Source organism: Gigantopelta aegis, chromosome 3 (genome assembly GCF_016097555.1).
Source record: "Gigantopelta aegis isolate Gae_Host chromosome 3, Gae_host_genome, whole genome shotgun sequence".
Classification (NCBI taxonomy): Eukaryota; Metazoa; Mollusca; class Gastropoda; order Neomphalida; family Peltospiridae; genus Gigantopelta; species Gigantopelta aegis.
This window is the reverse complement of record NC_054701.1, coordinates 10,476,733-10,496,056: the sequence shown is the minus strand read 5'-3', so window position 1 is coordinate 10,496,056 and position 19,324 is coordinate 10,476,733. Positions and strand designations below refer to the sequence as shown.

At 36.2% G+C, this 19,324-nt stretch overlaps 1 protein-coding gene across 1 annotated transcript in view; it reads right to left on the bottom strand.

Annotated features, from left to right (window-relative positions):
• The window catches only part of LOC121367505, a 30,780-nt gene that overhangs the window by 4,033 nt on the left and 7,423 nt on the right, over positions 1-19,324 (bottom strand). The window contains exons 3-8 of the mRNA XM_041491723.1: positions 8,527-8,728; positions 6,765-6,877; positions 3,678-3,809; positions 2,442-2,615; positions 712-782; positions 274-372 (exon numbers count right to left, since the gene is read on the bottom strand). Of these exons, the coding sequence (XP_041347657.1) occupies positions 274-372; positions 712-782; positions 2,442-2,615; positions 3,678-3,809; positions 6,765-6,877; positions 8,527-8,728 (791 nt within the window). The remainder of the gene's footprint in view (positions 1-273; positions 373-711; positions 783-2,441; positions 2,616-3,677; positions 3,810-6,764; positions 6,878-8,526; positions 8,729-19,324) is intronic.

Here is a 19,324-nt window from a genome sequence, read left to right as displayed (position 1 = left end):
ACCCTCTAAACACAGGATCCTGTCTAAATTGATAAATTTTAGGTCTCCAGTGTAGCTCGGTTTAGAAAGTTTTCACTGTACAACTTATCAGCAGATGACAAATGTCATCTATTCTTTGTCTACAGTTTATTTCAATTTCATTAACAATGGTTTACACATTTTCTAACAGATGTTTGTAATACTGGTCTATGATTTTTTCCACCTTTTTCAATGACTTAAAAAGAAATACACAAGCAAAAAAACATATTCTGATCTTTAACGAGTAGTACACACCTCCAACCTGTATCATTAGCCACACAATAAAGGTTTCTGCCTTCAAACGAAACCAGCATAATGGACGGGCCATGGTATGAAGTGACATGGTGGGTAAACCTGAAACAAACAAAGAATAAAATCAAAATTACGCATTGAATCAAATTTTTATCACATAGAAACTGACTGAAATATTCCTTACACCATTAGCAGAGCAAAAGAAAGGCATGTATTTGATAACAGCACATTTTAAATTATAACCATTGTGTGTCTAACATATGGTTATTTCAGCCCTTTGTGAAGAGAAAGAGAGATCGAATATGCTACCATCAAACAGGCTACTACTATCAATAAAGCAGCAAGGGATCTTTTATATACACTTTCTCTTAGACAGGACAGTACATACCATGGCATTTGATGTACCTGTTACCAGTGGATTAAAAACCCCGTAAACTCTACCTGTTCATAGATAATCCATGATCACTGCTATTGTACAACATGGTCCAGCTCTGACACCGAGATAACCTGGCCTGTATTTTCAAAAGAAAAAAGACTGTGTTGTACTCAAAACGAAAAGCAAAAGATCATAGCAGGAAAACAAGATTGCCAAAGTTTTTACAATTTAGCTGGATTGCAAAAAAAATGAAGAAAAAATAGTTTTACAATTTACATGATTACAAAAAGCAAATGTTTCGAATGTAGTGCCACAATCTGATTACCTTCAATTCGTAATTAATCTGCTATTCAGATATGTAGGAATGGAATGTGAAATAGCCCTTGAAATTTGGTACACCTATCAGCAGTGCTATTGCAAAAATATACTGCATAACTGATTTACAATGGCATTTTTATCATTACGGGCTATTTACTTTGTACTAAATTGCAGTTACAAAGATGATATAAATTCTAGGACTGGTGAAGTGGGACGACATATTCCATAGTGTGAATGTAGGTGGGGGAGGGGGTGATAATCACAGTTTCAAGATCAAGTGGTTGGAGGTGATGAGGAGGTTATTGGAGAGAATTTAACAGTTTGCCTGTGTATGTATAAGAAAATCACTACGTATAAACATGTATGTACCAGTTTCATGATCAGGTGGTTGGAGTTGATGAGTGGGTTATTGGTGGGTGTTAATGAGGAGTTTATTGGAGGGAGTTGATGAGGTGGTTATTGGTGGGTGTTAATGAGGAGGTTATTGGAGGTGATGAGGAGGTTATTGGAGACAGTTTCTGTAGTTTGCCTGTGTATGTATAAGAAAATCACTACATATAAACATGTATGTACCAGTTTCATGATCAGGTGGTTGGAGTTGATGAGTGGGTTATTGGTGGGTGTTAATCAGGTTATTGGAGGGAGTTGATGAGGTTATTGGAGAGTTTCTGTAGTTTGCCTGTGTATGTATAAGAAAATCACTACATATAAACATGTACCAGTTTCATGATCAGGTGGTTGGAGTTGATGAGTGGGTTATTGGTGGGTGTTAATGAGGAGGTTATTGGAGGAAGTTGATGAGGAGGTTATTGGAGAGAGTTTCTGTAGTTTGCCTGTGTATGTATAAGAAAATCACTACATATAAACATGTATGTACCAGTTTCATGATCAGGTGGTTGGAGTTGATGAGTGGGTTATTGGTGGGTGTTAATGAGGTTATTGGAGTTGATGAGGTTATTGGAGAGAGTTTCTGTAGTTTGCCTGTGTATGTATAAGAAAATCACTACATATAAACATGTATGTACCAGTTTCATGATCAGGTGGTTGGAGTTGATGAGTGGGTTATTGGTGGGTGTTAATGAGGTTATTGGAGTTGATGAGGTTATTGGAGAGAGTTTCTGTAGTTTGCCTGTGTATGTATAAGAAAATCACTACATATAAACATGTATGTACCAGTTTCATGATCAGGTGGTTGGAGTTGATGAGGTGGTTATTGGTGGGTGTTAATGAGGAGGTTATTGGAGGTGATGAGGAGGTTATTGGAGACAGTTTCTGTAGTTTGCCTGTGTATGTATAAGAAAATCACTACATATAAAAATGTATGTACCAGTTTCATGATCAGGTGGTTGGAGTTGATGAGTGGGTTATTGGTGGGTGTTAATGAGATTATTGGAGGGAGCTGATGAGGTTATTGGAGAGTTTCTGTAGTTTGCCTTTGTATGTATAAGAAAATCACTACATATAAACATGTATGTACCAGTTTCATGATCAAGTGGTAGGAGGTGATGAGTGGGTTATTGGCGGGTGTTTCTGAAGTCTGGCCGTGTGTGTACGCCGCTGGCAGTGTAGCCGACATTGCCCACAACATGCCCATAGAAAGGCAATATCGGCCATCAACGAAGCCTTCTAGTTGAGGAACAGGAGCTGTTTCCTGAAGAAAAAGTAATATGACATTGTAATACAGTGTTTCTTCTCCAATCAGTATTTTCATCAGTGTTTTAAAGGTTTCATAAAATTATTTATCCTATAACTTGCTCATGATATCCATGTCATAAATCCTTGTGATAATTTAGTATATTAACCTGTGTAATAATTGTATGCAAATTTAAAGGTGTATGCAATTTGCAATGTTTAACCAGATTTATGTAACTATACACGTTACGTAATTGAATGCTGCAAAAATATGCTTTGAGTTGATATCACCAAACACACATGGAATAAACCTGTAGGTTAAGTGAACTGAAGACAACTGTTAATTGAAGACAACTGTAACTCAGATTTAACGAAAAAGTACACAGACGTCTGTTGCTAGGAAAGTAATATTTGAAAGGGAGGCCACTTGCATTAATTTCATGTCACATTTTAGTCTGCCCATCGTCACTCGCATTAATTTAGGGACGTGTTAATTTCAGGATCTACAGTATACAGTGAAACACCTCTAAACCGGACACCCAAGGCACCAAGTAAAAAGTCTGGTTGTAAGGGGTTTAGAAAGGTTATTTTCTACATTGATATATTTAAAAAGGGGACCTCGAAAAATGCTCAGTTTTGAAGAAATTCCAGTTACCAGACGGGTCTGGTTTAAAGGGAATTCCAGTTTCCAGGGAATTCTGGTTTACAGAGATCTGGTTTAGAGGGAATTCCTGTTTAACAAGGGAATTCTGGTTTACACAGGGTCCAGTTAAGAGGGTTTTACTGTAATTTGTCATTCTGGTTTACAGAGGGTTCGTTTTAGAGGGAATTCCAGTTTACAAAGGGAATTCTGGTTTCGGTTAAGAGGGGTTTTACTGTACCTTGGAAAATAAAAACTATTTTATGCCTGGTGGATCTGCAAATGTTTCTCTATGCATTTTGTTTTGTGGGTTGTGAATATACAAAAACAAACTACATCCCCCCCCTGCCCCGTACATGCACATAAACACAAATACACAAGTGATCAAATATAGAGGTCAATATAATAAACATTTTACTAGCAAAATGAAGCCGATCTTACAAGTTCAGAAGGCAGCGTTGACCCGGTGAGGATCAGGTAGACCCAGTTGTGAACACCACAGAACATGTGAGGACAGTTCCACTTGAGCCACGACACGAAACTCTCATAGTTCAACTCCTCCGCAATCCCAAACTGAAAAACCACCAACATTCACTTATTTCAACTGCATTTTCATGGCATGTATAGCCAACTATATCAAGAGCTGAGACAGTCAGGTGTTTTAAACAATATTTACATGGCAGTAGAGATTGGTCAACATGTATAAGCCTATATTAGGACCTTTCCCCACAAATTTAGAACACATTCATGTAAAATAGATGATTGGCAAAATAGTAGCAGTGAGTTTAACTTGAGTTACTGGTTAATTGCTAGTGGTTAGTCAGAGAGGTCTGTGTAGCTGTTATAATTATGGGATGTCTGCCTGGGACAGCTAGTTACTGGTTACTGGTAGTCGATAGTGGTTAGTCAGAGAAGTCTGTGTAGCTGTTATATGGGATGTCTGCCTGGGACAGCTAGTTACTGGTTACCGGTAGTCGATAGTGGTTAGTTAGAGAAGTCTGTGTAGCTGTTATATGGGATGTCTGCCTGTGACAGTGAGTTACTTGTCACCAGTAGTTGATAGTGGTTAGAGAAGTCTGTGTAGCTGTTATATGGGATGTCTGTCTGGGACAGTGAGTTACTGGTCACCAGTAGTTGATAGTGGTTAGTCAGAGAAGTCTGTGTAGCTGTTATATGGGATGTCTGCCTGTGACAGTGAGTTACTTGTCACCAGTAGTTGATAGTGGTTAGAGAAGTCTGTGTAGCTGTTATATGGGATGTCTGTCTGGGACAGTGAGTTACTGGTCACCAGTAGTTGATAGTGGTTAGTCAGAGAAGTCTGTGTAGCTGTTATATGGGATGTCTGTCTGGGACAGTGAGTTACTGGTCACCAGTAGTTGATAGTGGTTAGTTAGAGAAGTCTGTGTAGCTGTTATATGGGATGTCTGTCTGGGACAGTGAGTTACTGGTCACCAGTAGTTGATAGTGGTTAGTTAGAGAAGTCTGTGTAGCTGTTATATGGGATGTCTGTCTGGGACAGCGAGTTACTGGTCACCAGTAGTTGATAGTGGTTAGTGAGAGAAGTCTGTGTAGCTGTTATATGGGATGTCTGTCTGGGACAGCGAGTTACTGGTCACCAGTAGTTGATAGTGGTTAGTCAGAGAAGTCTGTGTAGCTGTTATATGGGATGTCTGCCTGTGACAGTGAGTTACTTGTCACCAGTAGTTGATAGTGGTTAGAGAAGTCTGTGTAGCTGTTATATGGGATGGCTGCCTGGGACAGTGAGTTACTGGTCACCGGTAGTTGATAGTGGTTAGAGAAGTCTGTGTAGCTGTTATATGGGATGTCTGTCTGGGACAGTGAGTTACTGGTCACCAGTAGTTGATAGTGGTTAGTCAGAGAAGTCTGTGTAGCTGTTATATGGGATGTCTGTCTGGGACAGTGAGTTACTGGTCACCAGTAGTTGATAGTGGTTAGTCAGAGAAGTCTGTGTAGCTGTTATATGGGATGTCTGTCTGGGACAGTGAGTTACTGGTCACCGGTAGTTGATAGTGGTTAGTCAGAGAAGTCTGTGTAGCTGTTATATGGGATGTCTGTCTGGGACAGTGAGTTACTGGTCACCGGTAGTTGATAGTGGTTAGTCAGAGAAGTCTGTGTAGCTGTTATATGGGATGTCTGTCTGGGACAGCGAGTTACTGGTCACCGGTAGTTGATAGTGGTTAGTTAGAGAAGTCTGTGTAGCTGTTATATGGGATGTCTGTCTGGGACAGCGAGTTACTGGTCACCTGTAGTTGATAGTGGTTAGTTAGAGAAGTCTGTGTAGCTGTTATATGGGATGTCTGTCTGGGACAGCGAGTTACTGGTCACCAGTAGTTGATAGTGGTTAGTTAGAGAAGTCTGTGTAGCTGTTATATGGGATGTCTGCCTGGGACAGTGAGTTACTGGTCACCAGTAGTTGATAGTGGTTAGAGAAGTCTGTGTAGCTGTTATATGGGATGTCTGTCTGGGACAGTGAGTTACTGGTCACCAGTAGTTGATAGTGGTTAGTCAGAGAAGTCTGTGTAGCTGTTATATGGGATGTCTGTCTGGGACAGTGAGTTACTGGTCACCAGTAGTTGATAGTGGTTAGTCAGAGAAGTCTGTGTAGCTGTTATATGGGATGTCTGCCTGTGACAGTGAGTTACTTGTCACCAGTAGTTGATAGTGGTTAGAGAAGTCTGTGTAGCTGTTATATGGGATGTCTGCCTGGGACAGTGAGTTACTGGTCACCAGTAGTTGATAGTGGTTAGAGAAGTCTGTGTAGCTGTTATATGGGATGTCTGTCTGGGACAGTGAGTTACTGGTCACCAGTAGTTGATAGTGGTTAGTCAGAGAAGTCTGTGTAGCTGTTATATGGGATGTCTGTCTGGGACAGTGAGTTACTGGTCACCAGTAGTTGATAGTGGTTAGTTAGAGAAGTCTGTATAGCTGTCTTGGTCTGTTACACCTCCCCACTGAGCCAGTAAATCACTCACTGGGCCCTCAGGCTAGACTGCTTCTAAATACGGCAGGTATGGGTGACTAACGACCTAACTCATGTTTTCAGACAACTGACGTCATAACTCATGTTTTTCAGAATTTTAATGAATTAGTTATTTGTCAAGTTGACATTTCATGTTGAATCGTTGTTTTTCCAATATATTAGCAAATAAACCTATTCAAGTTTATATTTTAAAAGTTTAACAAAAAAATTCACTACAGAATATGGGCTATATATTTGTGTGTGATTAAAGGAGCTTGCAGAGAAAGTGTTTACAAATGAGTAAAAAATAAACAGGTTTACATTAGTTTACAAATCACAAAGTCTGTTAAAAAAAACTTAAACCCACATATCATTGTGAGGTATAGGGTAAGGACTTGCAGGACAAAATGTTATTTGCAAGGGCCCTGGTAAAACACTTTTCCATATTCTGATTCTGCTAAAGCTCGTCACAAGTAAAAACAATTTCACCAGAGATATAAATTTGCTAATAATTGATAACTTGTCTATTTATCCTCTAAAAAACATACCATGCTTGTGACCATGGCCGTAAACACTCGATCATCTCGGTCTGATTTTGTGTACGGGAACTTGGATGCAGACAGAGTCAGGGCATAGGATACCTGAATCATCAGCAGTGCATCTGAAACAAAACAAACCAATCATGCAATTGTATCAGAGCTCACACTGGGACACATCTGAATCATCAGCAGTGCATCTGAAAAAAACAAAAACAATCATGCAATTGTATCAGCGCTCACACTGGGACACATCTGAATCATCAGCAGTGCATCTGAAACAAAACAAACCAATCATGCAATTGTATCAGCGCTCACACTGGGACACATCTGAATCATCAGCAGTGCATCTGAAACAAAACAAACCAATCATGCAATTGTATCAGCGCTCACACTGGGACACATCTGAATCATCAGCAGTGCATCTGAAACAAAACAAACCAATCATGCAATTGTATCAGCGCTCACACTGGGACACATCTGAATCATCAGCAGTGCATCTGAAACAAAACAAACCAATCATGCAATTGTATCAGCACTCACACTGGGACACATTTCGTTTGAGACGATTTTCAGATATGTAGAGTATTTCCTTGAAAATTATCCAAAAGTGGCTAACTTAAAGAAATTTTTAGTAGCCAAAGACTAAATGTTGTATCCACTGAACAGGATGAGTCCTGCTGTATCCAGTACCAGACTCCACTAAAAGTGGGTTTTTGGTCAATAATTTCATTTAGGTTTGGCACAAAAAGAAAAGATGTTTTAGAAATATACTCTTTTTTTTATCTTTATGTGCAATTTGTAAAGACATTGTAAACAAAACAGCAATACTTTCCGATACTGTAGAATAACGCTTGCCCAATGGACGTTGAAAGTATATTTTAATGATTGTTTTAAAATACTGAACTTTATATTTAAATGATTACCTCTTTTGTTAATCTGACTTTAGTACATGGAGATCCAGTTTGTATGTGTGATTAAAAAAACTGTTTATTTATCTTTTGAAAAATATTTTTACAAAGTGCACATGAAAAGAAGAAAAAAGTTATTTACAAGTGTTTTCTTTTTTCATTTTCTGTGAAGCAAAACTGACATTACTGATAAAAATCACTTTTAATGACGTCTACATATACACAATGTACTATATGGTATAGACATACAATATACATGTGTAGACTACATTACAGGCTCTCTGAACATGCATCTAATTTAGATACACATACATGTATGACATACATGTGCAGTCATTATTTTGATGTTGAACGGACCTGAACCAGAGCTCAAGGTAACTGTAGTTCAACTAGTAAAAAATTAAACAAAAGTGGCTGTTCTCGACATTTGATTATCATCTTATCGAATCAAGGCCGCACAGATTAATTGTGAATGCGAGTCATGTGGAACTGTGATAGTGTAACCTATTTGCCATTCACACAAAATTTATACAATGATAAACAGTAGTTTACTGATGGTAATTAAAAAGCAGACTGGAAAACAACTAAATTAATAATAGTAATAATTTAAACATGCACAAGTTTTTTTCATTATATGAAAATTTACATCAATAAATTATGTAGTATTTTATATTATTTGAAAATGAATTACACAAACTTTCAATTGTGCAGCCCTGTAAATGCATCTGTGAGCCATTTATCCCCTCCCAAAAAAGCAATTAAAAAGGAACAGAAGTTTTATTTCTCACTATCAAACATATATAATACATATATTAATAGTGTTAAATTTAATTATCGTAAGTATGTACAGTTACTGATGTTACCTTCTTGTGTTAATACATCTTTTCCTGCGGCAAATAGTTTGAAGTAGTATTTCTGCTGATCACTTTCGTTAAACGTTTTGAGGATTTCTTTCCCTGCTTTCACAAACTGTTCCTTAGTAATGCGATCCCGATTTGAATGGCCATTGAGCATCTGTCGATACATCAGTTTGCCGAACTTATGCAGAGGTCCATGAAAGACATTCTGTAGAATTCAAAGCATAAAGTAAGTTGTAAAATTGAACCGTAACTGTTATTCTTGGTAAAGTCAAATTGATATTCATGTTATACCAGAACTGGAGCACATCTAACCTAAAACAAAAATGATCAGGTCACAGTCATAATAATGACAGTTTTCTACAGCTAGACAAAACGGGCTCTTCAAAATTTAAGGAAAAAAAAAAAGAGAACAAAACAAAAGAAAAACAAACAACTATCATTTCTGTAGTTGGGGGTGCGGGGTTTGTGGGCAATTTTACCCCTGCCCCTTTAAAATTTAAAGCCATACAGAATTCGTTACCAAGGTATGATGAAGTTTGTACAGTGAAACTCCTCTGAACAAGAAGAAGAAAATGTTTTATTTAACAATGCACTCAACACATTTTATTTATGGTTATATGGCGTCAGACATATGGTTAAGGACCACACAGATATTGAGGGAGGAAACTTGCTGTCGCCACTTCATGGGCTATTCTTTTCGATTAGCAGAAATGGATCTTTTATATGCACCATCCCATAGGATAGCACATACCACGGCCTTTGATGTACCAGTCGTGGTGCACTGGCTGGAGCGAGAAATCCCTTTGAACAAGACACCCACAGGACCATTAAAAAGTCTGATTTTAAGATGAATCCAGTTTATAGCCCTTGGTTATTTTCTGTACCAATATTTTTAATATCAGTTTTCAGGGAATTCTGGTTTACAGAGGTCCGGTTTTGAGTAGTTTCACTGTTCTAATACTACTACAGTGAGCATTAGTTTGTAATGTATACAAGGGCAGTATGTCTTGTTTACAGGTTTATGCTTTCTGGTATTAATCTGTTACGGTCAAATGTCAAGGTATCAGATTAACTTCATATCAGTGATATTTCATTGTGATAAATTTGATTAGTGTATACATATAATAGGCCTGCCATGATTTAATCACGCCTTAACTTCATCCTGATTGATGTATACATGTAATGGTCCTAATACCATGGTAATACGAGAATTATGCTGAATGTAGCAATTGTAGGCTATACTTTAATAGGCTATTAGCTAATATTAGTAGTAATATACTTTATTTAAATACCAAGAAGCTAATTAAAAAGTTAATTTGTTTTATTTTGTTTCAAAACTAACTGAAATTTGAATCTGGCAAAAAATATTTCTGACAAAAATTTCCAAACTACTAAATATGATTTTGGATTCAGTTTAAACCTTGAAAATAGTTCTCCAGCCTCCAGATTTCATGGAAACAATCAGTGGCAAAATTACATAACCCAAAGTCCATTACCCATTATTATGTACTACATAATCTACCATTAGTTACTTAAAACAATAGATTCCAATGATCACAAGACATGGAAGAAAGTATTTTACATAAAATTTTAAATCCTGTAACTGAAAGGTTTCGATACACCTATCCAACTTCCACTGTTACCTCTCCTGGACATGTTCCAACTGTTCTGTCCTGGTTGTATCCCCTCTCCAGATATCGTAAGACTGCAAAATTATTGGTTTTAAGGGTTTGTAACGTTTTGTATTGAGACACTTACTTGTCTGAACTTTATTGTTACTGAAAATGTTCCCGAACTGTGAAGAAAAATCTCACAAATGAACAACCAGCAAACAACAACAAATCGGATGTTAATTGCGCGAACCGTGCACAAGAAAACAAACCGAACCAAAATGATAACGGTCACGTCGTATACCAACGTCTGTGACGTTTACACAGGAAGATTCCCTCTAAAAATAGATTGGACCTCGCTTGCTTAACGGGTTTTTCTCGAGCGCGCGCGGCTTTTTAAGAAATACAAAAAATGCATTCTAAACAAAGTCTACAATGAATTATTTGATTTAAGCGTGATCCGAATTCTAAAAATGTCTTATTTAACCCATTTATCTGCGGGAATATACATTTTTTAAATTGTTTTAAAAATTCTATTTGTCTTATATTTTCATCAATACTTTTCCACTCACGAACTGCTGAGGGTGAAAACGATTTTCTGTCTATACCAACGTCTGTGACGTTTACACAGGAAGATTCCCTCTAAAAATAGATTGGACCTCGCTTGCTTAACGGTTTTTTCTCGAGTGCATGCGGCTTTTTAAGAAATACACAAAAATGCATTTAGTGGTTTTACAAACATCAGGATTACCAGGATTACCAAAAAGCACTTCAGGTGAATGGACATGTATATTCTAAATAATAAAATGTAAGTAAAGTGCAATTTTATTTGTGAAAAAATGGGTTTAATAGCGAAAAACAACGCCGTAATGGTTAACAACTAGCCGTAACTAGGGCATGTCCCTTTAAGAGTACCAGGTATAAAAAAAAAAATTGTATCTCCTAAGTTCAAGGGCCAAAACTGTCAAATATGGGTACATTGACATGAAAGTCAAACTTGATCTATAATAGTACAGGGAAAAGCTAAACAATTTCAGCTCAATATCTCAAGGTATCGTTTAAAAAAACAAAAAAATCCATAAAACTGTACATAGCACAGAGTGATGGACAGACAGACAGACAGAAGGACAGAGATGAAACCTAGTCCCCTCCAGTTGGACCGGTGGAAAAAAAAAGAATAAAGAAATGTTTTATTTAACGACGCACACAATACTTTTTATTTATGGTTATATGGCGTCAGACATATGGTTAAGGACCACACACATAGAGAGGAAACCTGCTGTCATCACTTCATGGGCTACTCTTTTCGATTAGCAGCAAGGGATCTTTTATATGTACCATCCCACAGACAGGGTAGTACATACCACGGCCTTTGATATACCAGTCATGGTGCACTGGCTTGAATGAGAAATAGTCCAATGGGCCCACCGACGGAAATCGATCCCAGACTGACCGCGCATCAAGCGAACGCTTTACCACTGGGCTACGTCCCGCCCCTGGACTGGTGGAAGACTAATAAACAGTCACATACTACTACCAATCAGGGAAGGGATCTATGTTCAAACCCACAGAACACCTCGACAAATCCGTGGTCATATATATATTTTTTTTTTTTAAATAATTCTTTAAGTGTGACATTTTCTCATTTTAACCACAACTCAGGGCTTCTAGATTATGGTAGCCTCACTCCCATGGCTAGTAATATTCAATGTTGGGCTAGTAAATAATTACTATTGCCATGCCCGATATTTTATAAATATGAATATTCTTCCTGCACCCCAACCCACTAATGTTAGTGTTTTTAAGCTCTATCTCCCTCTTTAGGTGACATGTCTGATTATTACTATTATTTAGTAAAATTGTATTAACTTAAAGTAAAGTAGAGCTAGTGAAATGTAATTGTGGCTAGTTAATTTTATAAATCACTGAGTCTGATCCCATGACTAGTGAATGTTATAAAAAATTCTCGAAGCCCTGCAACTGTTACACCCATGTAACTCATCAGTATCGTCAGTGTCCTTACATGCATGTACATATAATTATGTTATGCTTGAAACTCCATGATGCTTGATTTCTCATGCACTTTTAGCACAATCAACATCGGATTTGTTGTTGTCTGCTTGTCATTAATAAATTTGTAAGATTTTTCTTCACAATTTTTTTAAAAGTATTTTCATCAATCAAACAAGTACTTTAAAAACCTTAATGTCACTCGCTCCTTCTTGTTTAATCATCTTTAAAAATGCAATTATCATGTGAATACCTTTAAAAAGGAGGATGTTCAATGCATTTCAAATGACCTTGTACATGACAGATCATTAAGGCCAAATCTATTAAATTTTTATCTTTTTCACACTCCTGATGTAGGATTTTTTCTTCAGTTATATTTGTTTTGCAGCCTAAAATATGATGCATTTTTATGCCTCTAATATAGAAGAATTCTAAATAATTTTTATGAGGTAGTTAATTATAAAACTGATATTTTACAGTTTTTACTTGCACCTACTGTACAGATCTGTATTGTCATCAAGTGTTGTTTGTGGTCATGATAAATAAAGTGGTGAAATTACTGTTGTTAATTCAAATGTCATTGCTTTATGTCTACTGTACATATGTCAGAAACACAGTGTTTTAATTTAGTGACATTAAAATTTGGAAATGTTAAACTGTGCCAAAAAATACTTACCCTACAGTACCAGTATGTGCTATAGGAGGTTTACATGTAAGTGTAAGACAATTTATTATTTACTTGATGAGGTAACAATTTCTTTTGACGTGAACTGTTTGCAATATATATGATTTCATGTAGAATATTCTTTTTGTACATATCATATTGGCACTTTTGTCAATGCTCTAACAGAATTTGTGGCACCTGCCCTAAGTTCAGCCAGCAAATGTTTCGCTAACCTTCGCAAACTATTTGATTGGTTCCCGACGTGGGATTTGGTTTAACGTAAGGCAACTAAACCAGTCTAGCGGATGTTTTTCTGCTCGGTCTGGCTGAACACAACCCAGTAGTATGTATAACATCAAAATACATTCATTATTTATGTTTAATTTTAATCCCCACTTCTACTAGTTGCAAAATGTTACACTAAATGTAATGCACTGTCAAATTAAGAAATATAAAAACAATTACCTGTTTTATTTGAAACTACCAGTTTTGAGATTAATTAACTTAAGAGGCTTTAATATTTGCCTAGCAGGACTCTAGATCTCACTAATTTGGGCACGACAGGTTTCTGTTTTCTTTGTCTCATCTGAGCACAGCAATGTCTTTTTAGTGCAGTGATGTTCTTAACAGCTGCTGAAGAGTTGTGTATACTCAGAAATGCATTTCAAGTTATTTTAATATAATTAAAGCCTTACATTTCACTGGTTTTGATGTCAATTGTTTTCAGATTTGTATGTTCAGTGATGGAAATAAGCAGAAAATTCCACATGTCCACTGGACAAATACATCTAGAAATCTACTTGTCCACCTATAATTTTATTTGTCCAAATAAATGATTTTGTTTTATTCAAGTGCAAGGATAATATTCTTGATTGCTCAAAATGAAAGTGCACTGAACATTTTTATTTGATTATTTTTAGTAATACATATTTTGAATGCTGATGTTTGTCCTTGATTTGGGCATGATTATTTTTAGTAATACATATTTTGAATGCTGATGTTTGTCCTTGATTTGGGCATGATTATTTTTAGTAATACATATTTTGAACGCTGATGTTTGTCCTTGATTTGGGCATGATTATTTTTAGTAATACATATTTTGAACGCTGATGTTTGTCCTTGATTTGGGCATGATTATTTTTAGTAATACATATTATGAACGCTGATGTTTGTCCTTGATTTGGGCATGATTATTTTTAGTAATACATATTTTAGGCACAACATTTATCGCACCTGTATACCTAACTGATTGACAACCTTCTGTTACTGTGTTATCTATGAAATATGATTGGGTGGTATGCACCACTGCCTGTAGCAAAAATGCACATGTTCACCAGACTGCTAACTTCCCAGGTAAATAATAAAACCGAGTTAGCAAGAAAGAGCTGCCCTGACTGACATTACTGATGTGACCCACTGCAAAAATAATATTAATATGTATGCTGAATCACGAACACACTGTAACATGTTCTACATACATCAATAGATGTAATCAACTTCATGACTTTACACGTTATATTAGTCATAATATACGTAATGCAAGAAAATCAATGTTGTTAATATTGCAGGCTTCGTAAACATTCAGTGTGACAATACCACAATACATTGTATACCTGGAGACCAGATTTAATATAAAATAAACATTGAAATAAGCATGCGGTGTCACGTAACCCATGTACTGTAGAGGCTACACCACAAAATACACACTTGATAACCTACATGCACAGGTTACTGCCGTTACGACACACCAAGATTACAGTTACCTTTATTTACTATAAAAAGCCTTCACAAACATACCGATAATGTTATTTATTCACATCAGATTCACTGTTCTTGTTATACTGATACGTGTACATGCACATTTTCTACCAGAGGGTAAAATTACATACTCTAGAATCTTGAATATTAATAGCTCTATGCATTTTTATATAAAAAATAATATTATAATAAGAGAACTGCTGTTTAAAATTTGTCAAAGTAAATGAAATGTGCAGTGTTCAGTTTTAAACCAATAAAAACCTATAGCGTGTCCCACAGGGAATGACTTTTTTCATACTATATGGAATTTACTACAAGTTATTTATTTCTGAGCAGATTGTTTTCTAAATTGCACACAAAAATAGTAAAAACTTTGTTATTCAAAAAAACTCATACTTTTTTTCTTACATCAAACAAAACTGAAATTATTTACAAAACGTTTTTTGTAGGAGGATGGACGGACTATAGTAGAGGCACTTGTGACCTGTTTTGTTATTATTAAGATAAGTACATTATTACATTGTTTTCAGCAAGGAAGCCTGATACATGTATGTGTATATCATAATGTACCGGTAGAATGCTCCAAGATTTTTTGGAGAAGGAAAAAAAAAGTGTTTTGTTTAACTCCACCACTAGAGCACATTGATTAATTAATCATCGGCTATTGGATGTCAAACATTTGGTAATTCTGGCACGTAGTCATCAGAGAAACCTGTTACATTTTTCCTAATGCAACAAGGGATCTTTTATATGCACTTTCCCATAAATAGGTGGCAATGCTGCAGCTGCGATATGAATCGCTGAAGGTTGAAGACTAAACTGATGGCAGTTTTTCTGCTGTGTAAATATTATAGCCATCAGTTGAGGGGATCATTTTTATATTTCTTTTGTTGCCAAAGATACTGATTTAAACACCTGCACTTGTGAAACTACACAGCTTTAAAGAAAATACTTCTGTGCACCAAGCTACCAACCTCAGATAAACCATCCACCTCAAGTACTGGGTTTGCATCCCCAATACTGGCTTCTATATACACACAGACCTAATTCTACCAAAAAATAACTGGACGGTCCATACTGGAGGATCCGTATTAAAAATAAAACACTTAAGTTCACCTATTAGGTGGTTATGAGTTGGACACTGTCAAATGGACACTGTATTCATTAACAATATTTAAACAGCAGTTCTATTACATGTACTATAATATATATAAATATTATTAAAAAATTGTCAGTTAATTTCCAATATTTTAGTGTAAGTAATTTTACCGTCCATACTATATGGCAGAAACCCTGATAGAGTATGTTTTAATGGCTCAGCTAGACACTACACAAGCCTTTTTCTCACTAACTCACATGAGCTAACCATTAATCCCTATTCTGGACAAATACCCCAGATACATGCAACTTAGGTGTCTGCCCAGCACAGCATGCTTGGACCATAATTGAATATAAGTATGAAAGGTTTTAAAAAAGTTTTTTTAATAAGAATAACAAATGATATTCACGAGTATATAATTAAAACTTATTTGTCAAAGTACATAGCTACATGTACATGTATGTACACTGATATCATCTACTTTTAAAATAAACTAAGAATTATATTACAGGCAAAAAGAAAAAACAAAAATACCAAATTTAATCCATTTACTAGAATACCGGTAGTGAAATGTCTGTATAAAATATAGAGATGTGTGTCAGTAAAGCGGTTAACACCTTGATACTGTTACTATTCATGTGTTCCCTCATCTCTTTCTATAATTAGTATACCTAATACCTTTTATTATTAACAAAGTGGGTTGAGATATTTACACACATGCACTCTTTAAATAGTGTATGTCATTAAGCAATCTTCAATCGCAGCATGACTTACAAGTCATTGTCTGTTCAAATGTTAAACTGGAGCAACCGGTATACATAATACGTAATGTCATGTGTGCCAAAATGAAATCGGGTCAACTGTAAAACCACGTAATGTGTTCCCTATGGGATCAGCTCATAGCACCTATCATGACATACTTTTCTTAGCCACAATTTCTTCATTCTCTTTCTCAGTATACAGTAATATTTAGATAAAATACAATCACTGATCAGGTGTTGGTATGCACAGAGTTCCAGATTAGACAGATTTTCCCCAAGCTATCATCACTGGACAAGGCTCTGATATTGATTATGCTGGTTTAGACTGATTTTACCCAATCTAATGTCACTGGACAGCACTTGAGATCATGCTGGTTTACATAGAAATTATTTTCATTTCTGAGTTTAATAGATAGACATATATATGTCAGAAGTGTCTCTGCATCTTTGGGTGTTAATTGAAAGGCATTAGATAAACGTTGTGCCCAAAATACATATATATATGCCCAAAATAATCATGCCCAAATATGCTGATCTCAAATTATTTCACCTCAAAACCACTGAAATGTTAAATAACTTGAAATATGTTTGTGAATATTAACAACTCTCCAGCAGCTGTTAATGACAGTACTGAACTAAAACAACATTCCTGCACTTAGAAAGTCCTACTTGTGTCCAAATTAGAAGAAGGAAGTATTTTATTTAAAGATGCACTCAACACATTGTATTTACAGTTATATGGCATCAGACATATGGTTAAGGACCACACAGATATTGAGAGAGGAAACCCGCTGTCGCCACTTCTTGGGCTACCCTTTTCGATTAGCAGCAAGGGATCTTTTATATGTACCATTCCACAGACAGGGTAGTAAATACCACGGCCTTTGGTGGTGCACTGGCTGAAACGAGAAACAGCCCAATGGGCTCACCGACAGGGATCGATCCCAGGCCGACAGTGCATCGAGCAGTCGCTTTACCACTGGGCTACGTCTCGCCCACTGTGACCAAATTAGTTAAGATCTAAATCCCTGAACTGTTAAAAGTGTTATCTACATAGAAGTCAACACAGAAACATCCATAATACCATCACGGTCCTCTTCTAGTTAATCTACAGTACTGTTTACTATAAAATACATATTCTCTTTGCATGGCAGCACAAACATCTAAAGAAAGGTTTTCACAACACAAGTTAAAGCCACATTCTTGGCTCTCCATCATTAATTAATGTATTTTTTTGGTCTCATATGCAAATAACAAAGTTCAACATAAAATTACATAATTTTGTATACATACAGCTTTAACAAAGCTTAGATTATAGTAGCCCCACTCCTGTGATTAGTGATATTCAATGTTGGGCTAGTAAATACAATGTAACTACTATTACAAGACAAGAAGAAGATAAGAATTTATTTACACTCGGGCCATTGCACACCGGTATAGGAGGAATATATACATATACAATATTATTTATAACATTTAGAACAATGTATATATAACAAAAACTCGAAATACATTAGATACATGTACATATTTAAGAACATCGCTATACACATACCATGCCCAACAGTTATTGAAAAACAAATCCCCCCCCCCCCCCATTTAAGTATATTTTGTAAATATGAATATCCTTCCCCACTCCCAACCTTAATGTTTTTAAGCTCCATCTTCTTCTTTAGGTAACATATCCAATTATTACTAAATTAGTAAAATTGTATTCGTAAGTAAATGTTTTAAATTATTGATCCCATGGCTAGTGGATTTTATAAAAATTTCTAGAAGCCCCGTGCTATTATCAACCTATATATTTTGTCAATTGCTGTGTCACTATTTTTTTATTTACTATTCGTCTATCAGCTGTGCAAAACATTACTTGAGATTTCTACTCATTCAGAGATACCGGCCAGTCGAGGCATGGGATTTTTAATCCAGATACCGACTCCAAACCCTGAGTGAGTGCTCCACAAGGCTCAATGGGTAGGTGTAAACCACTTGCACCGACCAGTGATCCATAACTGGTTCAACAAAGGCCATGGTTTGTGCTATCCTGCCTGTGGGAAGTGCAAATAAAAGATCCCTTGCTGCTAATCGGAAGAGTAGTCCATGTAGTGGCGACAGCGGGTTTCCTCTCAAAATCTGTGTGGTCCATAACCATATGTCTGACGCCATATAACCGTAAATAAAATGTGTTGAGTGTGTCGTTAAATAAAACATTTCTTTCTTTCATTCAGAGATTTCACACATGAACTCGTACAATAAAATTCAATATTGTATAATAATATCTTAATATTTCACACAGACTATGTACAGTCGTACTTGTATATAACAACCACTTACAGGGACCAAAAGAAAGTGGCCATTATGGACAGGTGGCCTTTATATAGAGATCCCAAAATATTCAATCAAGACCCTAACATATTTCACTATAAAATCTCATTATTAACTGTTTTAACAGTTTGATTTCCTTTGTTAATTCCAATACCCCAATACTTTCTAGCACCTAAACGATCTTTCTTTGACTTCCTGATAACTTCTACTCTACAATTTGTCAGTGGCATTTTGTTTGACAGTAAATAAATAACACAAAACTGAAATTTACATTTGTTTAATTGGGATTTATTACTCAGGTGACATGTTTAATTCATTATTTGTTTTATGTTGCCGCTAATCTATTGGTATGGTACTTGCATTGGGACTACGTTGCGAACTGCAAATAAAACAATTTTGGTAAACAAAGGTCGCGATTTACCCAAGCATACCATGATACTGGCTTCGCTATATTCATTAATGTTTGCTGCTTGGTGCAAACTGCTTGTGAACAACAATCATGATGATTGACAGTGGGGCCTACTCAGGCACCTGGGTTATAATTGCCTTTGATAATACCGCAACAATCAGATAC